Source organism: Corvus moneduloides, chromosome 5 (genome assembly GCF_009650955.1).
Source record: "Corvus moneduloides isolate bCorMon1 chromosome 5, bCorMon1.pri, whole genome shotgun sequence".
In the NCBI taxonomy this organism is placed as follows: domain Eukaryota; kingdom Metazoa; phylum Chordata; class Aves; order Passeriformes; family Corvidae; genus Corvus; species Corvus moneduloides.
In genome coordinates, this window is record NC_045480.1 from 41,395,785 (window position 1) to 41,416,936 (window position 21,152).

The 21,152-nt window shown below is 41.7% G+C and overlaps 1 protein-coding gene and 1 long non-coding RNA gene across 4 annotated transcripts in view; both read right to left on the minus strand.

The window, feature by feature from the left end:
* EMCN (endomucin) overlaps positions 1-21,152 on the minus strand; it is a 55,245-nt gene that overhangs the window by 7,647 nt on the left and 26,446 nt on the right. For 2 of the 3 annotated variants that reach the window (XM_032109614.1, XM_032109613.1), the window contains exons 6-10: positions 14,474-14,506; positions 10,365-10,430; positions 8,766-8,861; positions 7,052-7,076; positions 5,953-6,014 (exon numbers count right to left, since the gene is read on the minus strand). In XM_032109614.1, coding sequence (XP_031965505.1) covers positions 5,953-6,014; positions 7,052-7,076; positions 8,766-8,861; positions 10,365-10,430; positions 14,474-14,506 — 282 coding nt within the window. The remainder of the gene's footprint in view (positions 1-5,952; positions 6,015-7,051; positions 7,077-8,765; positions 8,862-10,364; positions 10,431-14,473; positions 14,507-21,152) is intronic. The other variant, XM_032109615.1, reaches the window with a different exon arrangement.
* LOC116444321 lies at positions 903-5,946 on the minus strand. Its single transcript, XR_004240275.1, has 2 exons — positions 1,485-5,946; positions 903-1,346 (listed from the first exon to the last, which is right to left on the minus strand). It is a non-coding gene; the product is annotated as an uncharacterized LOC116444321 (long non-coding RNA).

The window sequence follows — 21,152 nt, forward strand, 5'->3', positions numbered from 1 at the left end:
AGTACTATGAGTACAGAAAGCCTTTGACCTGGGTAAAGCCCTCTGACATTATTGGGAAAGCTGGAAGTAAAAGGATGTAAAAACAGTCTTTCACATAAAAAATAGGTTGTACAGCATCTCAGATTATATTGTCTGTAAGAAAGAAATTAATTGTGCTGTTATTTCACTGAAATATCTGCTGCTGAGAAATTGCTGGTAAGTGGCACTCAGGTTCGGAGCAAAGAATTAAAGCAAGCTTTCCATAAAATCTGATTGCAGAAGCCTATCTTTTATAAAAGTATAAAACTACCTCTGCAGACACAAGAAACAAAATATCTATTTTTACCATACTGAAATAAAAGAAAGAGGGGTGTATTACAGATGCTGGAGAACAGCATTAACTGGGAACCAGTGGCTGGGTTTGATGTGGGCCAGTGGGTCCAGCACCTGCAATGTACTGCAGCTCCCCTGCCACACACTTCACCATTTCCCTGCAAACTGCTCCTCGCTATGGCTAGCACGACAGAAGGATCTGAACAATTCACCATGGCAGAGAGAGGGTGTGTGGAAAAGTTCAGGCAAAGGACAGGAAGGCAACTGCTGCCGAATGGGCAGCAAAGGGTGGGAGGTGGCTCCCTCATGAGGAGCATCTCAGAAAACTGCAGGCTGTAAAGTCAGCAAATGCTTCACAGGGGAAAACATCACCTGACCCTCAGCAGTCTGAATGTAAGAGACTGCTTTAAAAACCCTTGAAATATGCACAGCTCACAAGTCAAATTAGAAATACAGAAGGAAGCATATGCTGTTTTGACTACGGTTTGACTATGTTTTTGACTACGGTTTTGTCCAAAAGTTTCAGCTGGAAGTGTGTGCAGTCAGAACTTGGTGGTGAGAGTAAACACAAACAGAGTCCAACCACAAGCTGTAAGGAGCTAAGAAAGTTTATTCCACAGTTTCTGTGAAGAAAGAAACACAACTTCAGGCTATTATACAATACAAGGTTAAAAAAATAGAGTATCAGAAAATGAGAAAGAGAAGGAAAGGGAGGGAGGTACTTGACATCTTTTTCTGTTGCAAGGCGAACCTTTCCTACAAAGTGGCATCTAGGTGTTCTACCTGCAGGGGAAAAAACATAAGACCCTGAAACTACATCTCAGAATAGGAAACAGAAAAAAATCAGTATCATATCCTACATTAGCAGGAACATCCACTCTTACCGTTCGTAAGCATGCAGCATGCCAGCAGACTGCTCTTCACTGACCTACACTGCTTATCTTGCAAAGACTTGGAAGAGGGAAGGGAATTTCCATTGACAGAGTGTCTCATCTAGTGGGTCAGATTCCTCTGCTCCTAAAGACATCTGGATCCTAGATATAAAGAAAAAGAGGTCAAAGTCCCAATGCATGTTGAGAAACCTCATGGCCCACTATGGAACCATGCCCCCTCACAGGGGTAAATTTCCCTTGGTTGGGTCTGTAATGAGGTAAACCCCAAAGATTTCTTACCTTCTTAAAAGTCATGGTCTGTGCTTAGATGTACTCAACATAACAGGAAACGAGGTCTGCATCAGCTCCTGATTTGTCCCATTGTACCAAAACCACATCTGTGGTTTGATGAGTGAGGCAGAACAATTAGTCTCAGCATTTGGAGGGTCGTGGAAAGCAGTGACGAAGACAATGTCATCCGACCACACTGTTTCAGAACATCACAGGATTTTCCATGTCCAAGCCCTAGCACCACTGTGGGTTGTCTTGAGGTACATTCAGTTGAAGCAGCAGATAACAGGTCTAAGGCCATTATTCCTGTTGAACAGCAGCAGCTTTTGGAAGAGATGTGGAGCATATGGAGAATGCAAGTTTTTCTGCTTCCTCGGTTCATGCTATCACGCACTGCACTGCAATCTCAGAGCACCTCTAGGTATTAAACGATCTCTTTCTCCAGCATGATTGCAATATGTTAAAGGGGTTTCAAATGGACCAGGTTAAGTGTCTCCCAAATATCCATCTTTGCCTGGTACATTTTCTCATCTCTGTTTAGTAGCAACACTTGAATTTTCATTTTTGTCCACAATGGGTACCTTTGGAAGCCCTAATGCAGACAAGTACCACAGACCCTTCTCCAGCCTCAGGTGCCTTTCAGCAAACTCAGTGCAGAACAGGCAATACGCCTACAAGCCAAGTAAGTCATATCCTACCCTTTCACGTCAAAACAGCTCAGTCTGGTCATAAATCATGCTTTATTGGATCAGCTTATGCTTAGGTGCCAGGATTATACCCATGCCGGAAATATTATGTCACCTGCACATCCCTACGAGACTTTACATTGAATATTGAACTGGTGTGCTTCTATTAAAAGGCCTTTCATACATTTTACATGCTCTAGAATAGTTATTCCAGGCAAGGGCCATAAAAGAAAATTGTCAAGTCATTACTCAGGTATCAATACTTCTATCACGCATCATACACCTGTATGGAGTAGCCTTACCCAATTTTCTATTTACTAACCTTTCTGTAACGGAACAATTTTCATTCCTCAACATTTTTCATCAGTCCTTAAAAGGTGATCAATAGCCTTGCTGTTTCTCAGTGTAATACACAAGAACCCTTACAGAAAAAGTTAGGTCTGTTTTCAAGACAGGCAATACTTTAACCTCATAGCTGATGGTATTGATCTCTTAGTCATCAATTAAAACCCTTCATCTTATATTCTCAGGAAATATAATTGTCACTGACAAGGTAAATGTGCAGTTCTGTGGGCTATGTTGAATCTCAAATAAATATTTTTGCAGGTAGGTTTTCTAGAATGCTGTATTGTAGAAGACCATTTATTCTCCGTAGGGAGAGTCGCCCTAAATTTGCCTGTACAGCCAACATGAAATGGCTGCCGTAAGTCCTGCATTTGTACATTAGTGTAAAACTTCTGAGATGATTCAGCATCCTGAGCATTTTTATCCAAGACGAGTTTTCAAGTTAGATGCAAGAACAGGCACTTATCTTGTATCAGGTGTTGCAGTTCACTGACAAACATGCATGAAAAATTTACTGAGTCTAGTTTAGTTTTTGGGTTTTTTTACTTTACATCAATTCTACACCAGTTGTGCCTTAGAGCTCAAAGCCATTAGCAATTCCCTCTTTCTAAGAAGATTTATAAAAAATGAGAATATTAAAGCTCCATTTTACTTAGTATAATACCATTAAAAAACATTACATTAGTCCAGGCTTAATTGAAAACCATTCTTTTCCTGTATTCTTTTCACATTAATTGTAGGTATTTGAAATAATAATCTTGAATTCAGCTGTGTCTCTGAAAATGGAGTCTTTCCTTTTTCTTTCATTTCATATCCAGAACCTAATTTTAGAAGTCCCGAAATAGGATCCTTCAGTAGTCCATGGACTGCCACAGGTCAGCCCGTTCCAGCTCAAGGCAGATGGGATAAACAGGGATAAACAGCCCTCTGGACATCTCTTTCAACTATGTGCAGCTGGCATAGTTTTTAGACAGATAAAATAAGGCAAGATTAAACTCACCATAACCTTTGATCAAGATCTATGCACAACACTGACACAGGGTCTTTCTAAGTTGCTAGCTTGAACAGTTTCTAGGTCCTTATTTGTCCTGTATATATTTTACAAAATTATATAATCTCAAAGTCTTCTGTTTGGAATAAAAAGCAAAAATTAAAAAAACCCCAAATGTATACTTCTAATAAAGCTTAATTTGAATACAAATCAAAGCAGAATTTCATTGTATATATGCTTGACCTTAGGGAGGAGCTGCCTATTCATAGTGAGAGGATGATGTAGCCCTGCCTGTAAAGTTAAGGCTGCTCTTTAGAGCTTTCTAATTTTAGTCTTTCTACTCACAACTCCTTGTAGTTTTGCTGGTATGTGCAGAGACAGCCACAACACACACTTTCTAAACAGCTGGACCAAGGAAAGAAGAAGAACACAGGCAAAGAAGTTTTATGCAGGGCAATTGCTGTCAGTAGTTGTGAGAAGGCCCATGAGTCAGACAGTTCTTGCGCCTATACTATATGAAATATTTGCCTTTATGCCTGAGCTTTTAACGAAGCAAGTAAATCTGATTTCAATGGGGAGGCATCCTAACATATTTGAAATACCTGTATGAGTGACAGATATTTCTGCAAGAAAGAGACTCCTCTGCCAGAGTGCTTTTAAGTTAAGAAGTAAAGCGACTCTAAAAACCTGGGCAAAAGCAGGACTTCAATTTATGTGAATGCATGTTTAATTTTGAAACATATAATGATGTAAGAATTCAAGAGAAAATGGCAGCTAGTTTAAATATGAATTGTATTAATGAGAAGAGGGCAAGAATCTTGTCTTCTAAGTGGTTATGACTCAAACCTTCTAATTATAGCATGCACAAATCATACTTCAGTATAAAGGAATATCAAGCATCCTCTGGATGGAAGATGCTCAGATAATCTGTGAGCCAGTAGCTGATTAACAGGCACCAGAGCTCATCTGGGGGGAAAAAAAAGTGAGCCTGTGTCTTTTCTCATTTACCCTGCTGTAAGCCACAAACATTTCTGCTACTGTCAATGAAGTCACTTTATTTCTGAAATGGCATGAGGGCAGAATCAATCAAAAAATGTCCATTAATTAGTTTCTAACTTCATTCAGTTTAAAACAAACAAACAAACAAACAAAAAAACCCCACAGTGGGGCAGAATGATGTGTCCTGTGGTGGAGCAGGCCCTTCCTGTCCCACTCTACCCCTAGCTCTGTGTCATGAGGCCATGGGGAGGGACCTTGCCCGACTCTGATTTGTTGCAATGGCTGCGAGAGATGCCCTGTAGGCGTTTTGGACTGCATGAAAACTTCTGGGAGTTGCAGAGAAGGCTGGAGAGTCTAAATTGTGCCTCTCCAGCAAGCAGAGGATAGTTCAGATCAAGTGCTGTATTTCAGAGGACTTCCCAAGGATTTGGACAAAAGGAGAATGCAGTGATTGGTCAACCTCAGAAATGTCAGTAGGAGAAACAGATGGCCAAAAAGCTTAAAGACAAAAAAAGAGCTTTATACCTAAAAAGTAGGAAGTAAGTGATGGAAAGACTTCTGCAGATGAGGGGGGACCTACATGACTGAGAAAGCATTGGGTGAAGGTGTGAAGTTTCACCATGGCTAGCTCTACCATGAGAGATTTAGGGGTTTTGATTGATTAGTCAGAATTTTGTTCTGCCTCAGTCTTATTTTGTGCTACTCCATTTTTTTTCAGAATCTATAACTGCATCCATCTCTTTCCTTTGAGACTTTGCTTTCTTTTGTGCATGTTATGAATAACCTTTGTTCCTTTAGGCTTTATACCCCAGATTTTGTAAGAACCTGAAGCACAGGACAGAGGGATTTGCAATGAGAGTAGGATTTTGAATGCAAAGGGTTACTGAGTACAGGGCTCAGTCACTGTACACTGACTGACACCAACTCCAACAGAACCCTGATTACATACAGCACTGACCCCAAGCCTTTTGATCGCTGGGATATTAGCTCAGTTGGTTGGAGCATGGTAATAACCACACCAAGGTTGTGGGTTTGATCTTCATGTGGGCCATTCACTTAAATTCACCTGAGGGCCCCTTCCAGCTCAGAACATTCTGTGATTTTGATATTACCAGTCTTCAAACCTCCTTTTACAGCCAGATCTAGCTGATAAATACCATGATCACTGTTACTCCTGAACATGCCTAGCTAGATCACTTACCATCAATGATTTAAAAAGTATTTTCCTAAACCAGTCATACTTCTCATTCCCAAGTACTGACAGCACACACAGAACAGCTGAACTGCAGCTCTACAGGATCCCAGTCTGGGGATTTGCACTGTAGAGGAATTGTTTGCAGCAACTTTGACCTGACAGAAAGTGAACACGGGCTTGCTATAAGAAATGACATCCCAAAAGCTGCTCTTCTCTGAGCTCAGACAGGGAAACAGACATACACACAAAGGCAACACTCACCAGTCTCAGAAGAAGTTGTCTTCACAGAAAGAAGTTTGACTCCTTCTTTGTCTGACTGGGCCCTGTTGAAGCCAGAAAACATTTAAGCAGATAGTCAGCACACATGCTGGTCAGCCAAACAAAACTCTAAAATTATGGTCCCGAGGAGGCAGCATCTACTCCAGTCTACACTGGCAGGCTTAAAAAGGGCTTTGCATGGGGTGATGAAGTGGAAATCTTGGTGGTGGAAAACACCATATAACAATATCTCTGAAAATACCTTTCTCTTACAATATGTAATAAATCAAGTTTAATGACTCCAGGCTTAATCTAGGACTTCACAGAGGAGGTACATCTGGGGAAAAGGAGTCATACTTTTTCTGTCAATGCAAGCCCTTTAGACATATTGAATTGCAAAGGACCACTTCAGATGCCCAGGGAGTCAGGGCTACCAAGTAAATCAGCAGCCCAAATGTTGCTTTTGGTCATAGAAGTGGCCACTGCCAAGCTCAATGGCCTTTAGCACGTATCTTCTAATGGATCTTTCTCAGTTTCCCTCTCCTCACACTCCTTATGCTGCTACTATTTCAACTGAGCCTATGCAAATGGTCTAGTGGAAACAAGATGGGACAGAGGAACATGATATAATGGGGACCAAAAGAAATGTAAATATAAATATAAATAAATAAATACAAAAATAACCCAGAATAAAAAGGAAACACATTAAAAAGAAGGAAAACATGAACAAAAGAAGGGGGGTGGGAAAAGATGTGGGGGGAGAGGGGAGGGATCAATGGGGGAAAAAGTGGAAAAAAAAAAGAAAAAGACTGGGCCAGTGAGTCCTGTGGCACAGTATAAGCTGTTTATCCATTTCAAAATGACCACTTGCAAAACAGTTGAGAGTCACCACATTTCTACCCATGCTGAAACAGCTGCTTATCATGCATACAGGTCTACAATAACTGCAAGTGCAGCACTTTCAACAGGATATTTCTCTTTGGGGTGGCAACTGATTATTATGTTTGAATAGAGAAAGATGAAAGAAAATCCTATGCAAAATCTGCTACATTTACAAGTGCCCTGTGATAGATCTCCAAGCAATGAAAAGGATCCAACTTACTGTTCAGCGCCATTCTCTTGTCTCTCTGGAAGAAGAAAAACAAGTTAATATCATTTTGACTGCTGGAACTCAAACCCCAAACGTTTAGACATGACTATTGCAGTTGCTGGCACAAGGCTCAGTTGTAATTTTGCAGTATTGCATTAAGTTCATTCACACAATCAATCAGCTTCAATAGTAATTGTTATTTTTCTGGTCATCTATGGAAGCGAACTGATGCTGCTCGTACTGATGCTTCTGGAAACCAGGGAGAATGACAGAGGACTTGCCCAAGAGCACAACAGAAGCACATTTTTCCCTGCAGCTCTCAAATCCCTGGGTAGCTGGCACAGAGGACATGAGCATGCAATGGTTCTTGAGTACACAACAACTGAGCTAAAAGATACGGGCTGAGGGGACTGAGAGAACAAGGGTGTTCCTGAGGCCATACCCCCTGTGGGGTACAGCCTGGCACGACATCCAAGAACAGAGTTTGTCATCCCCATCGATGAGGAACAGGTTTGTCTCCAAAATGAATCATATGCTGAATGTATTTTATGCTTATGTGCAAGTGTGGGCAGATAGAAGGGGCTGGGGGTTACATCAGAGACACGGCACCAACTCCATGGAACCAAATACGGGGCTTTCCATCCGCAGGGGAAGTGCACTGGATGGGTCTGGGCAAATCCTACAGGAAGCACCACAGATACCTACTCTATCTTCAAAATGAATTTGCTAATACAGTGCCTGATGACATTTGCGCAGAGGGGAGGCTGGTAAGGAAATGTTCTTCATCTCACATCTTTGTCTCTTGACTCTGAATATTCAGTAATTTCCTAAGTAAGGATCATACCTTCCTCTGTTTATCTGGGTCTGTTTTGCCATGTCATTGGCTAAATTGGTTGTGACACACTGTTTGTCTTGGTTTACAGTTTCAATACTCTGTTGTGATTTTGTATTTCCAAGGCTGGGTGATTTCACAGCTCTGCACACGTCTCCTAACTCACAGCAGCTCACAGGGACAGAAAAACCACAGTCTGGATTCAGATCTGGATTTTCACTTAAGGAGATTTCCACTTACCTGTGGCCTACTTGGGCAGCCCTGGAATATTCATCAAATGGACTCTGATGGAACTATAACCCATTATCTTAAGTGTTTAATGGACAACAGAGAAACAGATACTGACTTTAGCTGCTCTGTCAAAATGACTATTTCTGCAAATACTATTTGCTCAGGGATTTTGTTCCATGCACATTATACTGTAACTGGAAAATTTTACTCGTGCGTCATGTGCGTGTGTGTGTGTGTGTGTATGTATCAGGTATATCCCAAAAGAAAACATTGATATTTCTTTGCCTGTATCTAGAAGAAAGATAAAATAAATAAAGGGATTTTGTTGAATATCTTCAAATTTAGTTTTCACTGTCTATTTCTATCTGATTGATTGTGTTAGCACAGGTGTTTGTTAGCTCTTTGTAGCTGCAAAATCATGAACAAAAGGCTTTACAGCATTATATGTTCTCCAAAAATCATTTTTGCTCACTCTGCTCTTCCTACTGATTTTGAAAATGAAGTGTTAGTTTCCCACTTTAGGCAAAGCACTTCAAAATACAAAAGGCTTTCCCACCAGACTGCCACAACAGTGATGGTTAAGGTAATCTAAAAGAGATCTTTTAATAATGAAAAGCACATAGATTTCCCCCCCCTCCCCTGCAGAGAAAGCAAACCAAATACCTGGAGTTTTCTTCTGGCACATCTTGTACAAAGCCACCAGTGAGAAGACAGAGAGGGTAATGACTATCAGGGTGATGACAATTGGCAAGATAACATCTGCAAAAGAGGGGGAACAATTCTGGCTGCTGCCTCTGGCTTACATTGCCTCTGTGTATAGGCACTAACACACACTAAGGTGAGAGGCACCTCCAGCTCCATTTCACCAAACACTACCCATTTCTCTGGAGCAGGGTAACCTGCTGCTCCTGTTACTCTTCCTGCAACCACTGAGCCTCAGGCTTGGACTCTCTGGGGAGGGAAGACTGAAGCACCTTCCTTCTCCCACCTTTACTCCTTCCCTGACACTTGTGCTGCCCTGTGGAACTGCTTTCACCCATTTTTCAATAAAAGAACAAAGCATCTGCTCCACTGGGTCTATCATAATTTTGAGGAAAACACTCGTCATTCAACCCCAATGCTGATGGCCTCCAAAGGTTTTGTGAGAAAGTTGTGTTCCAGAAATAAATTTTTTGAACATGCAATTTATTTTTTCCTCTTTAAAAAAAAAAAAAAAAAAAAAAAAAAAAAAAAAAAAAAAAAAAAAAAAAAGAGTTTTAGCATTGTGCACCCAGGAAGACACCAAGGAATTACATAATTCAGTAACATTCCCCACAGCACTTACAACGAGGGATAGAAAATGCAAGATCTCCCTTTAAAATGAGGACATTTCTTTCCTTTTATTATTTCCCACCATCTGCCATTTCCTGACAGGTGTTTCCCAGCCAAGAAGCAAAAAAAAAAAACGAATTATGTAATGAAGAAAAGCTTTCCCGGGGAAACATATAAACCCAGCTTCTCCCTTTTTATCTTTTCTCTGGCAGCAACCAGCCACATTCAAACTTATCCGGCACTGTTCCACCTGCTGGCCTAAACCCTGTGTCAGGGGGAGGCTGCATTCAATGGCTCTCGATGCAATTAATATTTAATATTCATATAGATGTGTCTGTGCATCTATGGAACTAGAGGGAGACCGCTTACAGTGGGAAAGCATCAAACATATTTTGCTTATCCAGTATGCTGGGTAGGAAAGAGCAAATCTGCAGCAACTCTCTTGCCCCAGAGATGCATAATATTAAAATGAAAGATTAAGTAGCATGCATCAGGCAAATATCAAGTGCTTAAAGAGTCTGCAGAAGACTGCCTCCTGGACCTTTCCTCCCATGACGATAGGAATAGTATATGTGTATCATACATTCACAACAACACACTCATATAATATGTACAACATGTATATGAGCAACTTTTTTGTATGTTCCCTTGTGTCTTCTCTCAGAGGGGATGACTCTTTTTCTCTCTTTTTTTCTTTTTTTTTTTCAATTTTACCACTCTGAATCAATCCTGTGCTGCTCTACAGTGAGAGCGGTGTAAACTTGTCAAGCTCTGTTTTTCTTTGAGAGGAGTTTTATAACCAGCATTTAAATGGTTTGTAATAGGGCTTAAGTCCAGTAAGGCTACAAATAAAAATGCCGGTTTAATTTGTCTGCTGTGCCAATCACTCATCAAAAGCAAAAGTGACCAGCTCAAAACTCAAAAGCCATACAGTTAAGTAAGAATACTCACTAGAATAGCGGATATCACTCCCTGTCTGAGTCTGGTTTCCAGAACTGCTTTTAGGATTTCCAGAAGCTAGACATGCAAAAGAAATATTGCCTTTCAGGTAAACATGTATTGCCAGAATTCCCCAAACAACTCCCTCTGAAAAATCACCCTCCCAAAACAACTTCTGTGTCCCCAGTTCTGGAGCTTCAACTTGGTGCTTCACATCTATATTTCTTCTCAATAATACTTGGAAAACTTGACAAGAGGGGTGGAAAAGTTTATCTAGCATGGCCTAGAAGAAACACACACTTTGTATGGGTGCAGATCTCCCTAGGATTGTCTGCTTGTCCACTTACAGGTTGTGAGCTACGAAGTTTTTCACTTTGAAGAGGTTATGGTACTGTTCAACATTGAAAAGAACTTTTAACAAGTAAATAAACATGAAAGAGAGTGAAAATTAGACCTGTCTCCAACAGAAGAAAGACCAAAATATTCACTGCTAATTAAAAAAAAAAAAAAAAAGTGCTAATAGTAGATGAAGAATTCCGAAGAGGTGCAATATTTGTAGATAGCAAGTTTCTTGAGTGTTGTTATATATGAATGTGCCTGCTCTCTGCCACATTTGGAGAGAGCAATGACTGTTGTGAGCCTCTGGGACATTTTTTAGGGCTGGATTTAAAGGAATACATTTCTACCTTCAGGTGCTAATGTGAATTTGAGTCAGGTATCAACAACACAAAATATTTATTACCTGGCTACATACAGCCTATGAAAAAACAATGACTAAACTTCCAGAGAGAAAACAGAAACTGCATATATTGGTGTTTCCCTGGGTGTAATGTATAACACATGGGATTGCATTCCATATTGGATGGAGGCTTGAGCAGACAAGTGCTCACTGCCACTGAAGGAGCTGACTGGCTGGACAGATGTGATGCAAGGTCAAGCATTTCCATTGCTTGGTTAAATATCAGAAGTGGCTCTCAAACAAAGGCATCTGGGGAAGGTGATCTCTTGAAAAGGGGTCCTAGCAGAGGTTATAGCTCCATATAAAAGTGGTGAGAACATGGTAACAGCCATTGAGGTTTTGTTACTCAGGTACCTACTCACAACCCACACCTGTAGGATCGCATGGTTCCTCTTCCAAAGAACAGAAGAGGGCTCAAACTGTTGGGTGGAAGCTATGAAATTAGTTAAGTCATTAAAACCAATTTCTTATGGCCATTTTGAGGTCTAGAATACAATTTTGTTCTACTAAGTCTCTGAAAGACATATCCCTGTTTTTACAGAAACTTTTGTATAGGCAGTACTTGTAACTTGTCATAGGTTAGCAAGCATAGTCCCGGAAGGGACGTCCTTGCTAAGGGGTGCTTACAGTTTCCTCTGGGAACTGATAGAACCTATCAGCTGGCCAGTTTGAATATGGACAATTCTCTAAGCCACTTAAAGTTGTGACCACCTCTGTGATCCACACTTAAGAATAGACAAACTCCCCCTCCAAGCTCTCTCTCGTTTCCGGCGCTGGGACAGGTGGCTGCAGGCCTCATGTGGGGGCCAGCGGGCCCGGCCAGGCCCTGCTTGGGCCAGGCCGGGCCGGGCCACAGCCATCCTGGGTCGATGGACCTGTTCCACCTGTGGAACCCCCTCCACTGCTTTGCCGTGGGCAGCCGGAGTGGCTTGGCTCTCCCCCCTCTCCACTGCGATAAGAAACATTCAACATTCCAGCTGCAAAGCTGCAAGGCCGAGGTGAGATTAACCCTTTTACTGCTGTGAAGAGCTGAAAACCTGAGGGAAGAGAGAGAGGAGATGCTTAAAGCTGAAATTCTTTTGTGAAGCTATGATATATCAGAGTATCCTGTTGTAATTTCATGAAGATATGGGGGGTGGAGTGTTCAACTCGTGAGCAAAAGCACCTGCGCTGAGATAGGCAGATGCTGACGCAGCTGTAATTTCATGAGAAGTTTGGACAGAGAGAGATGAACCAGATAAGGACTTTTGCTCCAAATGGGAAAGGAGAAAACCTCAGTTCCTAGAGATGCTCCCAGAGATAGTCCTAACGATGAAGATGATGAAGACCCTTTGCTCCCAGGGAAGGAGAAGGGCCTCTGTTTTTGTTCCTGAATGGCTCAACCTTAAAATTGTACCCCAAAAAAAAACTTCAAGAGTGGACCCTCAAAAGCAGTTGCGGGAAAAGCTGCAAGTCGGGGGAAAGGACTCACACGCAGGCAGAGAGACTCCTCTTCCTAAATGGACTGAACAATATTTGGAAGCAGGCGGCTGTCTCGTTGTGATAATGTTTTCATAGCATGAGCAAGAAGAGACTTCTCTTTCTATATGGACTAAACAAGGTTATTATGGAAGTGGTAAACAGACTGAACATCTTAAGGGTTGTCTTTTTCCATTGCCAGTGGGAGAAGGGAGGAAGGTGGGGGGAGGAGGAGAGTTCTGAAGGTGGTATAATTTTTTTTCTTTTTTTCCCTCTTTTAGGTCTGTTAATAAACTTCTTTATCTTCTTTCAAGTTTGGTGCCTGCTTTGCATTTCTCCAAATTCTTATCTCACAGCAGATAAACAGTAATGAGTATTTTGGACCAAACCACTACACTAAATTGGTGTTTCCGCCCGGTTACAAACCGAACCCGCGACATAACTCTAATCCATGGAGTTACAGTAACAAATAAGGTTTGTTTTCCCCAGCCGTGTAGGAATTCCCCTTCCTTGCAAAACTGATTTTAAACTTATGCCCACTATTAAAAAATGTTTTTGTGGTTGTTTTCTTTCCCCCTTCCCCACTCTTCTACCCTTATTTGTCTGGACACAGTCAGAAACCTCCTGGGGAAAAATTATCACTTACTAAGTGTTTGTGTGGTGCCTAAACAATACAGTCATAACTGAGACATTCTAATGCTATAGTGCAGGAAACAATCATTGCCCAAGACTTTATCTCTGAAAAATGACTGTTTCTTTAAAGTAGAAATTCTCTTTCCCTCGGTGCCTGTTTGCTGAGGGGTGATAATGTAAGGTTGGAAACTGAGCCATCATCAAGTGACTAAAATAATTCCTATGAATTCTTAATTCCATGTGATTGCTTCAGATTTCCCAAGGAAATACTACTGCCTTTTTTTTACCTTATCTATTATACCACATGATATAGAGGGCAAGCAGGCAATTATCACAGCAATGAGTTACCCTGGATACTGACTGGAAATGTCAACAGAAACAAACTGCACTGAAAAACAGGAATATGTATCCCTGCATTTGTGCAGGAGATGTGTGCCTCTCCTCAGGAGAAAAACTGAGGACTGAAATCCACTGCGTTTTTTTCCTGGTTATGTGTTAATTGACCAAGATGTGAGTAATGAAGGAAAGAAAAAACCATAGGTCAGCATTTTAACTACTTGTGACCATCAATAAGAAACATGACAGCTGAAAAGAAACAGTACTGAACAAAATAGAGTGAGGAACTAAAACCTTAAGCTCATTTCTCCACTTCTTTCATTAAAGTCTCACAAGTCAGCCAATCCTGTCTAGTTTCTCTGGATGTCAAAGGTATTTTCCAGTTATGGAATAATCTGGGATCAGAATAAAAATGAATTGGAGAAATACATCCATCATGGTAACAGGAGCGCCAAGATTCTGCAGGCAGCGGCAGCAAGAACTGCAGAGACCAGTACAGAAGAGGCTGTTTCCTGATAAGCCCAGAGAAAGGAAAATAGGACAATACAGGTTCATTAGCACAGGAAACTTGCCTTACTCTGGGACTTGCTGCTTCTAACTACAGGGTGAGGAATGAGAGCCTGGCAAGAACAAGCGCCTTGGTAAACACTCTATTTATATCAGCTTCCCATGGCATCATGTAATATGCCAGGCCTGATTTTTTTTGTGGTCCCACCATGTTTTCTTTCCAGTATCTGCTAGTCCAACATGGTACTCAGCTGAAATCACAGCAAAGTTACTCAATGCTACAAGCTGAACATCACTTTTCTGCTTCTCTGTACTGTGTGTCAGGTTCACTATTCCCCTAGATCCTTCTTGCTCCCTGAACATTTCCTTTCCTCAGACTGTCCCTTTCCCACCCACACCAGCCTTTTTTCATCGGTGTGCATAGAGCAAACCCTTTTATTGCTCTTACTTGTTAAACTTGTTGGAGAGCTCACGGGAAGGCCTGCAATAAAACAGAAGGAATAGTTTTGTTAGTATCTGTTTTAGACATCCAGAGTCTTCACATCATGCAAACTGGCAGGCTCTAGCAACATGCCAAAAGCATTCCCAAGCCCAGAAAGTCTGAGCTGTGACATCCCTTATAGATGGGAGCAGAATCCGAAGCCCAGCCTATGCTAGGTTGTTATTCTGCTCAAGGGAAGAAAATCCTGAATTAATTGATACATTCTTAAAGAACTCCTCCTTCCAAAACCAAGTAAGTGCCTGGGAATGAATAGCTGACCTTTAACTGAGAAGTAAGTGTTTTAATAAAAGAAACTAATTGAGACATATCTTCAAGAGTCACAAAAGCCTTTAAAAATAAATCTTTGTTTATTACCTTGGTGTTTTTGGCTAGCAGACTGCCCAGCAGCAGGAGTAAGAGGCACTGGTAATGAGGAAGAAATTGACCTTACAGAGCACTGGGCACGATGCTTACTGTCTCACTACTGTCAGCTTCCCCCAGCTACTTCACAAGTTTTTGGGGCACAACACATATTTTTTGTTAGCATGCTGCTGTTTCTGTGTGTCTAGACTGTAGCAGGCTTGGAAATTAGGGCAGCTGTGAACACCTCACATTCGTAGGCCAGCTGTGGACAACCATCACTCCCATAAGGACTTTTATTACATTGCATTAAATCTCTTCAAGTCAAAGGGAGACAAGCACCTAACTCCTCTCTGTCTTTGAGAATATCCACCTGTGTGAACTGGCTGCAAAATATTTATCTGCTTGTACAAGACTGACTGTCTTTTGCAAGGGACAAGTGACTGACACTTGGCCTGCCTCTTAAGACCTTTCACACTGGATTACAGGAGCTACCAGGGGAAAAAATACCTCAGGCATTATATATCCTCAGCAGCCACCCATTCTTTTGAGCTATAAATCATAGAATCATTTAGGCTGGAATAGACCTCCAAGATCACAGAGTCCAAATTTTGACCAATCTTCACTTTGACAACTAGACCATGGCACTAAGTGCTACATCCAGTTGTTTCTTGGACACCTTCAAGGATGGAGACTCCACCACCTTCCACCTATTCCAATGCTTGACAACTTTTTTTAAGAAGAAATTCCTCCTGATATCAAACCTGAACCTCCCCTCATGCAACTTGAGGCCATTTCCTCTTGTCCTGTTCCTGGTTGCCTGGGAGAAGAGACCAACACCCACCAGACTATGCTCTCCTTTCAGGCGGTTGAGGAGAGTGATAAGGTCTCCCCTGAGCCTCCTTTTCACCAGGCTAAACACCCCCAGCTCCCTCAGCTGCTCCTCATAGGAGTTCCCTCCAGACCCTTCCCCCGCTCCATTGCCCCTCTCTGGACATGCTCCAGCACCTCAGTGTCATTCTTGAAGTGAGTGGCACAAAATTGAACACAGGATTTGAGGTGTGGCCTCACCAGTGCTGAGTACAGGGGGAAAATCCCTGCCCTGGTCCTGCTGGCCACATTATTCATGATCCAAGCCAGGATGCCATTGGCCTTCTTGGCCACCTGGGCACACGCTGGTTCATGTTCAGACAGCTGCTGACCTGCACCAAATCATAGCATTTGGTTACCTTTCTCAAGGCTAGAGAACATTTTAGAAGTTCCCCTCACTGGGTCTCTTCAGTGCTGCCAGAGCATCTGTGGGGGAGTGGTGCCTCTGACCCTGTCCCAAGAGCTCCATGGGAGGATATGACCCACCAGTGTGGCCTCCACGTCCCAGCTGTGCCAGGCTGGGGGATCACAGAGGCAACATCATGAAGGCAGCTGTAACTCCAGGCAAGCATTAAGCCTCTCCCCTGACTGCCCAGGTTGCAGTGCCCCTCTAAACCAGGTTCCCCAGAGTACAAATCCACTCTGACACCCTCACTGCACTTTCTGAGCTATGGACTGATGCTTTGCACAAACACAGCTCCTACCAGCAGAGCTGTAACGCACATTATTCTATTGCTGTGAATATACTCTTTGAAAACCAGAATGCTGCTCGTTTTCCTTCTCTCTACGCCCAATTAAAACCATGGATCACTTCAGCCACTGGGGTGCAAATAACTGCTTTTGCTAATAGTACATGTGACAAGATTTTAACTGCATTTTAATCACAAACATTCATGAAAAGTATGTTTAGGTTAAAAAGCTAAGTACTTAAAAGTCAGCAGTAAGAGCTCTTCTTGAACATACTAAATATTTGTAATGCTAAGTATCCTGAATATACACAGTTACCTCACCCTGGCTTCCTAGAATGCAGAGGAGACTGTTTTCCTACGGTTTTTGTCGTCTCATCAATCCATCTGCAAATAGCAATATCACTGTGCTCAAAGAGGATCTCTGTGATAAATCATTAGGCAACATTTGTAGCATGTTTGGGCAACATTACCAACAAAACCAAGCAAAAGCTTTCAGGAAGTTAATAAATCACTTGTCAAAGGAACAACACAGAGTACAGAATGCAGCAGAACACATACCTGGCATTAAGGAAACATCCTAACATGACATGATTGCTGCTTACCAGAATACTGCCTTTCCTTCAGCCTGTAAGACGTGGGATGCCATGATAAAAATACCATGCGATCACACAGGATGTGGTCAAACTAGCAAACTGTAAGGCCTTATGTGTGGATATTCTTGGAGAAAGGCAGAAGACTGTCAGCTCTTACAAATAGGTCACTTCTCGGTGAAGTGACTTTGAACCTCTCTCTCAAGTCTGTGGAACTTTCCTTTGAAAGAACATTATAACATAATTATACATTTTCCCTTGCATTCACTCTTGCAAACAAGGTGAAGCATCTTGGCTCAAAGTAAAACAAATAAATAAATAGAAAAAGCATATGAAGCCCAAGACTGTCACCCAAGTTCACCCCAAAGATTTAAGGCTTGTCAAACCTGAATGCAGGTGACGTAAGGCTCAGCAAACAGGAGGGGCTGTGGGACATGCTTCAGCACCCACAGGCACAACCAAAAGCCTTGCAGCCATCCTGGCCAGACCTTGCCACTTCAATAAACCTAGACAGCAGAAATTACCCCAGGTAGGAAACATGACAGCATCCCCTGCCCTCTCTTTCTGGGCCTCTGTTATTTTTTAACAACTGCACACATCTACACACAATAAAACTACCAGCATCTTTCTGAAAGGTATCTCACCCAGGTTTTGCTAGAGCATGAAAAATTAAATCAGAAAATTCTCATGCCTTCCTCTCTCTCCCTGTCTCCAGTATGCAAGCAAGGCACCAATTCACCCTCTGTTCAGAGATTGCTTAATCCTGCCATGCAAACAAAGCTGGGCTCATCAGAGTGATTCAGCAGGTGATTTCAGTTTGCATTTTCTAAATAACCATCCAGTGCCCTTTTTGGGGGGGGCCTCACATGTTGCTGTTCTCCAGAAAGAGAAGGACAGAAGGAAAAGCAGCATTTCACTGGGTAACAATTACTGTAGTTGCTCTAGCTGCCTGTACAGAGCTTGCTATGTCCTTTGGGGCTGCAAGCAAGATGCTCTGCATAAATAATTTGGGAAGATTTCCAGATCCATCATGAAAAGTGAGGTGTGCAACACTGGCTGTGCAGGTTGCCTCCTTGTGCAGTAAGGAGGACAAGGATAAAAAATTTGGCACCTGACCATGGTTTTATTTGAAATTACCTGCCTGAGTCAGTTCAGCACTGGTGAGAAGCTTGACAGATGGAGAAAGAGACCAAAAACTAAACTCTCCCTATTCTGTTTTCCAACAACTGCTACCTAAGCAGCCTGGATACCCTGCAGTTTGCTACTTCTGTTTTTTGGAGTGCAGCCATATCCAACTGTGTTCACTGGCAAAACAAACGAATAAATTTGGCTGATTACTCAGAGGGGATACCACAGTATAAATCAAAGCAAAATTAAAAACTTGAAAAAGGCTTTCTTGCCCTGACCACACCATAGACCTGTAATAGTGTTAACTGAGGCTTTGCTATGTTTTCCATCTCCCAGAAACTTCTATTCTTGTGTCTCTCTCTTTGTGAAGGAGCTGAAGATATGGTGGGTAATTTTTATCTAATATCACTTTCCAGAGTTCCTACAGTTTGTGTACAGAAACAGTCAAACCCTACTAGTCTTACTCATAAAAATTTTTCTTAGGGAGATGCCTCCTGTGAATCAAGTGAGTAGGATTTATAATTGGAGGAGTGCAATAAAGATATCAATAGATGAAGCAGGTTGATTCATCTGACAGTTTATTATAATAGATCATTTAATCTTAACCGCCCTGCTGAGTGAACTTAAGCTCATACTGCTTTGTGGATTTTTTTTTTTGTTGTTTAGATCACAGAATAAAAAGCCACAATACTTGCAGTTTCTCAGATGTATTTAGACTCTAATCTCCAACTTTTCATTAATTAAACAGAAGGAGAAAATTAAATATTAGCAAGCAATCCTCTGTGGAGGTGGAGAAGGAGTGGGAGGTATATTACACATGACAGCCAAAGTTAAAGAAGTGCCTGTGTCAATGGCACGCATGCAGGTTGCTCTCTTTGCTAAAAACAGTCCTGATTGCCCCCTCTAGCCTGGGTGAGCACTACGCAGCACCTCCTCTGTGGCTGGTGCTTTCAATCTCCTTTAATACAGTAATACCGTTCTCTGATATTCCTACAGCTTCCTACAGCTCTTTCCTCAGCTCCCCCACTCATCTCAGTCGCTCTCCAGCTCTCTGTAGCACTCCTCCCACACCCTGATCTTTTGATATGGATGATTGGAAATTTCTCTGCAAAGTGTGCTTTCTCCTTTTTCTGCATCAAGAAAGGAAACTTTCACCAAAATGGCATTTTTTTAAAAATGGAAAATGGTCTCAAAACGAAACATATTTAGCCAGCTGAATTATTTTGGTTGGGCATACCAAATAGAAATGTTCTGGTTTGGATCCATTTCACATTAATTTGTCTTCCTTTGAGCTCCCACACAGAAGACATGGCTCAGATAGCATAGCTTGCAAGCTGAAGGTATCTCCCACAGGCTGCAGCCTTGGCACACAGCCTCTACTCTGGTGAACAAAAGGCATCTAGTCCCTATATAAGCCCCTGAATGCAAAATTCTGGAGACCCAGCAATAAATAATCGAATGGCAGGGAGAGAGGTGGCATTTCCTCCAGCCTCAGCACAGGATGAAACAACTGGCTTCACACTTGCATTGCTTTAAAGTTATCAGGGTGCAGCATATGGCTTCCCCTGGGCCTGAGCAATTGCACACAGGAGAAGGGATCTGTTTAGAAGGAGCCAAAATATTTTTTCTTAAAGCCTTTAACACATACAGAGAATAAGGGAGCAAGGGTGGTCTGAGGTGCAACCATTTGGGATAAGCTACCTAACACATCAGGGTGAGAAAGGGGATTTCTTGCATATACAAGCTCCAAGAAAGAAGCAAGGAGCTGGTGCTGTGAGGAGACAGGAAAGGTGATAGCGTGGAAATCCTGCTGTGGGCAGAAGTGATTTTGAAATGGCAGTTTTATGGGAACTCGGAGCACTGGCTATGCCAATGATACCTAGACTGACTTCCCCTGGATAGATAGGTTCTTTCTGGCTCAGCCAGGCAATTATAGTTCTGGCATCTCGGGTAGTCTCTGAGCTCAAGAAGATTTATTGGTTTTACAGCAGAGTGAGCTGAGTAAGATGATGACTTTTGCAAACAGACCCCAGGAAGGTTGTAAAACTTTCTTGATGAATTTTAAATGTAAAATGTAATTGTACACACAGCATAATAGGTAATTCAGTACACGATACATAGTCAGATATGCATTCAAATTTAATTTTAACCTGGAGAATTTACCTGTGTGAGAGACCTTTTAATTAAAAATGTTGTAATTTACTGTTTTATTGCAGTACACCAATGGTGAGGTTGCCATACTATGCCTGTATTTGCCAAAAGACATGAAACCTAATAGGAAAGCCAAGAAACCACAGGTCACAGTATGTGCACTATGGGGAATGGGCTTATTGAAATAATTGCAAAGAATTCTCTCTGAATCACTGGCCTTGAGTTGACTTTAACTTCCTTAAAATGCTTATAATCTTTTTCCATGCTTCTAAGCATTTCAATGCATACTGAGCATATGATACTGCTCCACTTTCAAATCCAAATCTATCCTTTATGAGAAAAATCACAGTACACACACGTGCTTATCTCCCACAAACACAATCCAGGGGTTGTAAACAGAGTCTTGTATCCCTTGGGGGATGTTAAACAATAATAATAATAGTAGGGATATTCAAACAATGACAGCATCCTTGTTGGATTTACACACATGTAGCTAAGAGTAAGTACTAAATGAAGGCCCAAGAGACCTTAAGAAGACCTGAACAAGTGGTTCTTCAAAACCTAGGAAAGCTAAGCCAGCTAGAAGCATAACAGATGATCATTCATATGACCTGGGATCTGCATTCACCACAGGGTTTCTTAGTGAATACATACACCAAAACACACCCAGAAAAACAATAAAACCAAATTGGAGTTGGGAAGAATTAATATATTTTTGACCTTGCATGTGACCACGTTATACTTTGAACAACATAATTTAATTGGTAATATGCATTAAATTTCTCTCCAGATTTTTTTAACAACTGCAAAAATTATAGCTATTTTCTCCTTTGTCTCCTCTGCCTTGCAGACGGAGAA